General features: G+C 34.9%; 1 protein-coding gene across 4 annotated transcripts in view; it reads right to left on the bottom strand.

Moving 5' to 3' along the window:
• Positions 1-497: 497 nt before the first annotated feature.
• The window catches only part of klhl36 (kelch-like family member 36), a 28,335-nt gene continuing 22,832 nt past the window's right edge, over positions 498-6,000 (bottom strand). For all 4 annotated transcript variants that reach the window (XM_059993176.1, XM_059993174.1, XM_059993175.1 and 1 more), the window contains one exon: positions 498-4,189. In XM_059993176.1, coding sequence (XP_059849159.1) covers positions 3,643-4,189 — 547 coding nt within the window. In that variant the 3' untranslated portion in view covers positions 498-3,642. The remainder of the gene's footprint in view (positions 4,190-6,000) is intronic.

Below are 6,000 nucleotides of genomic sequence, written 5' to 3'. Positions count from 1 at the left end.
GGTCAGGAAACCCCAAAATTCTGTCAAATATAAGCTTTACAATGTTATAAAGTCCTCAAATTTAACAAAATTAGGGTTAATCAGTAACAATGGTTTCTAAAACAAATACACATGGACTGATTTTTATAATTTTGTTATATCTTGAGAACTTGGTAACTAAACCTTGGAAGAAAATCAAGCCTTTGTCATTTCAAAATGCAGTGAAGTTGTGAATGAATTATTAGCTATCACTGCAGAACTTCAGATAAGCAAGGACTTTTGCTGATAAATTCTTAAATACTGCTGAAATATTTGTGTTCTGTACTGTTCTGAAAAATTAACAAAAGCCCAGTAAGTCAAACAGAAGAATTTATACTCTCACAAACTTGGAGGCCTTGGGGTCTTCCCTGAAGTTTAGGCTTCTCGTGTCCAGCTGGGCTTCAAGGTAAAACATTCATCTGAACAGTTAGCATAGAAATGAATGGATGACAGGTTTGGAAAACCAGAATACGGATGATGTTTTAATTGTAACTTCATTATATCAATAACTGGAGCAATCTGCAAAAAGCATTTAATTTCAGAAGCTGTACAATATACAAGTCATCTTTATTAATGTTACAGCAGTGAGAAAATACATCCTGCAATTACAGGATATACCAACATTCATTGTATTAATTTAATTGCAACTGCTGTACACTTTGACTTGCTTAAGATATGAACTGTCTTCCATCACACATATACTGAGGTCTGAAAACATTCCTCAAGAAACAAATCCAAACTCAATTAAAAATTACAGCACGTGCAAGCATGCTATTTTTTTTCTAAATTCAATGAGTTTTCTATTAAAATAAATATTTACTGTTATAGTACAAGGAAATACCATATATTTAAGATTAGGTACCAAACATCCATGAGAATGAATGAACATTTTTAATTTGTACATTGTTTTAATTAGATTGTAACTAATTCCAGGAATTCAAGCAACTCAGTTGATGGTACCTACATTGGAGCCCAAATGTTTCCCCAACACCTCCCCCACCATATTAAGTGAAATGATTGGCAAGTCCAGTATGTTCAGAATTTTCTGCTAATTTGAAATATACAACCATATACATGTGCCTACACATTGCTTACATAGAGGATTTAAGAGCTACTATAATGACTAAATTCTAAACTGCAGGAACTTTGTCACCAACTATACTACCGATGGAAGAATATTACCACAGAACGAGAGAATAAGAATGATAATAATATTTAATTCCAACTGTAAAACGTACCTAGGTGCACATACTTGGAGCCTACTGGGGCCATTTTGATTCTAGTCAAAGAGACTTGCAAAAAGCATAGGGAGTGCCTAATGGTTAGCCAACCATAACCAAGGGGTTAAAAACTGATACATTCTTAGGAAGTACCTGAAATTTGATACTTTAACAATCTCTACGGAATAAATATTTGCTCCTCCTAATCTGCCAGCTACTGTCTCACAAGATTTCCTTTGATGCATTATTATTTATTTATGCTGAATCTACATTTTTTCCTTCAGTAACATTAACTTTAAATTAACTTTCAGTAACTTTAAATCATCCTACTCTTTCTGATGTTAATATTTTGTTCAGTAGACATCAGTATTTTAGTTTACCATCATTTATTCCATCTGGGATTGTCATGGTTGCACCAGAGCCAGGTACTTTTGTTGTCCCCAATAGTTCATAATTGGCTTAGAATAATTTTAAAAATATTTCAAATAACATGTTAAGTTTTCTATTGGAACCCCTTTTAAAAATTACATATGAACAAAGGAAGTCTATATTAAAAATGTCATCCAAAACGAGGTACAAAACATGTAAAATAAGCAATCCACCAACAAAACATTGCAGAAAAGAGGGAGCAGCTTGAAAGTCTATCAAAGAGAAGCATTCACTTAAAAGGCAGCAAATTGCAACAGGTCAAAGTAGCATTTAGACTTTTGCATTAAAATGGCTGTTTAAAAACAAAGGTAACATTTTCAACAAAATAACTCTTGTGTCCTCAATAGCAGGATCAGTAATGGTGGCGCACAAAGTAAATCTTTAATCCCGAACAGTGCAAACATGAAATTATTCCTTGGGGGTAAAGAGTTTCCTATGTTCTGAACTATAAAGTTTGAATATGTCTGTTAAAAGGGTGCAATGAGAGGGATTACTGCATAACCCGTTCTCAGAAAATGGTGTGTTACACTTGTATATTTGTCAGAAATATAATAAAATTGTTTGATTTTTTTTTTATTGCTGTATTTCAAGATTTTCAGCTTACTTCATTACAAAAGTTAGAAAATGTGCTTCTATATTAAAACAGGAAGGAAAACTCCACCCACATTAAGTTTTTTTTGTGCTTGAACTGTTAGAATGCACCTCTCGTGTTCTGAAACTAGCCATTTTCGCATACTTTACAATGTCTTGAGAAAATTTCCTTATAGCTCTGTCACATAGGAATGTGCAAATATATGCAATACTGATCAAGATGAATCATACTTTCTAAATATGTACCCATATCATTTTGAAACTCAAACCAAAAGATCCTTTCAAAATAAGTTAAAACACAATAATACTTTGGAGATGAAACCTCATCCCCCTCAAAAATGAGGAGTTTTTGATTTCAGTCTGTAAGGGAAGTAACTGATCTTCTGTGGAACTACAAGAAGAGCAGAGTGAGAAGACATGTTCTTCCCCATGCGAGAAAATAGACAAGATGGAGAGATCAGAAGTGCAAAAGGCAAAAACTGGAGAAATGGGAACAGGCAAGTAATCTTCAGAGTTTTGAATTTTTCCTTGTATGAACAAAGGGCATCTTGATAAAGAGAAAAAAAATACTGTACTTCAAAAGTGTGAGCTCATTTTATTTTCTGACCTCATTGAACTGTTAAATCACCTACTACATTAATATTTCACATTGTATCATCTCATTGTACGTTAGATTTAAATTAAAATTAGCGCTAAGCTTTATTTACTTACTCACAATGTGATATGGTATACACTATAAATACTTGAATTACTTTTTTCAATAATTGATTGCCAATTATTAGACAATAATACTGCTAAGAAAATCATAATGGGGAACTTTCAGACTATTTAGCATTGCTCGTTTTACCAAGAATACCTTTGGAAGTTTTTTTTTACTAATGCACTAATAATACATTTTATCAGATCTGGCAGATTTCATCTGTAAAGATTGGGTAAATGAAATTGGACTGAACAATTAGAAAGCTTTTGTGTATAGCATTCACTTGTTTAAGAGTGTTTTAAGAGTACTCTATTTCTCCAAGTAATTTATAATTAGCACAATGCATGTAACCTAATTAGAGCAAATAAAAGTAATACTTAGGTTTACCCACATTGCTGTCTCCCATTCAACACACACCATTGCCTTAGGTTTCTTGATTCTTAAAAAAAAATCACATCTTAAGATCACTCACATAACACTTTAGGCTTCTGCATACAAAGATAACACACAGTGGCACAGCATTACAGAGCAGTTACTGGGAATAAATAGCACAAGTCTATTAAGTATTATTGCCAAATGGCTGAAACCCAACACCAGTGAGGATTGCTACATGCTTTTTCTATATAAGAGTGTGCTAAATTAATCTCACGGTCATCCTGAGATTGCACCTAATTGGACTGGCTACTATCTACTACGATCCTGGTGTAAAGTCTTTAACTTCTTCTCTGAAGACCTAGGGTTCAGAACACAAATACAGGCTGATACTCCTGCAATCAATTTTGGGAGATCAGTGCCGCGGAACCACTTATTCTCAATTCTGTTATATATCTGTACAGATTTTGAAAACACTGTATTCTCCCAGCTGTAACCACCAAGAATATAGATTTTTCCACTCATAACTGCCACACCTGACTCACTGTTGGCCTCCAGAAGTGAGGAAACTCGGGTCCACTGGTTACATTGTGGACTGTAACATTCTACACTTAAAATATCAAATCGTTCCATTGACTCGATGTGATCATCACTACCGCCTATCGCATAGATATGATCATGTAGTGTGCACATGCTGTGCCATCCTCGGGCAGTTATCATTGGTCTTTTCTCTTCCCAGACATCAGTTCGATAATCATAGCAAAGAAGATTCTTTCTGTAGGGCCCAATTTGGTAATCGTGGCCACCTGAAATGTACACAAATTCCTTGTATATTGAACCAGCATGGCCGTAAGTAAACCTGTGAAAGAGACAGATGGATCATGGTAAAATAGCTGTACTTAAGGTAGAAATGGTTCAACCAATACAGTAAATCACAGTAATAAAGTGCAAAGTTCAAAGTAAATTATCAAAATACATATATGTCACCATATATAACCTTGAGATTCATTTTCATGTGAGCATGCTCAACAAATCCATAATAGTATAATAACTTTATAGAATCAATGAAATACCACACCAATGAACAATACAAACTGTGCAAATACATAAAGGAAAGAAAATCAATAATAAATAAATAAGCAATACACATCATGAACATGAAGTGAAGAGTCCTTGAAGGTGAGTCCATAGGTTGTGGGAACATTTCAATGATGGGGCAAGTGAAGTTATCCCCTTTGGTTCTATTTGCATGAATCATTTAGAGTCAATACAGTATTAATATAGGCCCTACAGCCCAACTAGTTCATGCTGACCATGGTGTCCCCCCAGTTAGTCACGAATTTCCTGTGTTTCGCTTATATTCCTCCAAGCTCCTCCCCTTCACAAACCAATCTGTCTTTCTTAATTGATACTATAGTGCCTGCTTTAACCACTTCCGCTGGCCTCGCTGATGGAAAAAGTTGCCCCTTGGGTTCCTTTTAAATATTTCCATTCTCACCCTAAATATATGTCCCCTAGTTTTGTATGCACCTACTCTGGTGAAAAGATTTACCTAATCTGTGCTTCAATTTTAAGCATTTCTGTAAGGTTGCCCTTCATTCTCTGTGTTTCTTTGTTCCAAGGTATGAACATCTAGCCTGGCCAACCTCCCCCTTTCATTGAAGGCCCTCTAGTCCTGGCAGCCTCCAGTTTAACCATGTCAGGAACAAAAGTGTACACATTACTCCAAGTGTGGCCTCACCAATTATTTTATAACTGCCAACATAATGTCTCAACTCCTATAAATGCCATAACTGAAGGCCAATGTGCTTAAATTCCCTTTTCATGCTCCTTTCAACAAACCATGAACTTGTATTCCCAAGTCTCTTTGTTCCATTATATTCTCTAGTGTCCTACCATTTACTATATGGTTCAAATCCTACACCAGTTTCTTTCCAAGATGCATCTATTGAAATCCATTGACCTCTCCTTGACCCACTTCCCTAACTGCTCAAGATCCTCCTGTAACCTACAATAACAATATCAACTATCAACAAACTTACTGATCAAGCATTGTTCATTCGCATCCAAATTCTTAATACTGACCCCTGTACACTGGCCTTCATTCTGAGAAAGAACCTTCAACCATCATAGTCTCCTACACTAGATTACTATTCCTTTTTTTTGCACTAATTATTGATAGTAATTAATTAAGCCTGCACTGTATTGCTGCCACAAAACAACATATTTCATGACTTACATCAGTAACAATAAACTTGATTCTGACCCTGTTGAAAGCCTTGCTAAAGCCCCAAAAGACAACATCCATGGCCCTATCCTCATCTATGTTTTGGGTACCTCTGCAAATCAACTCTCAAAGGTTCATCAAGCACGACTTCCCACGCACAAAGTCATGCTGATCCCTTCTCATCAATCTCTATCTTATTTATGTTGTATCTTTCATCTAATAACACACTTGTTAAATATAGATTTTTAAAAACCGCTTTTAGGTTGCACTATAAAAAACTGGAATGTTTGAAGGATCCTTAGACACATTTTTCATTAGAGAATATGTGTGGAAGGCCCATTTGAGACTAGATAAGATAACAAAGGAAAGGAACACAAGATTAATATATTAAAAAATGGGATAAGTAATAATGTCCAATTTATTAAACTATTTATTGAAGAATT

The sequence above is a fragment of the Hypanus sabinus genome, chromosome 17 (assembly GCF_030144855.1).
Source record: "Hypanus sabinus isolate sHypSab1 chromosome 17, sHypSab1.hap1, whole genome shotgun sequence".
NCBI lineage: Eukaryota > Metazoa > Chordata > Chondrichthyes > Myliobatiformes > Dasyatidae > Hypanus > Hypanus sabinus.
The sequence above is the reverse complement of the archived record's forward strand: the minus strand, read 5'-3'. Positions and strand labels throughout refer to the sequence as shown.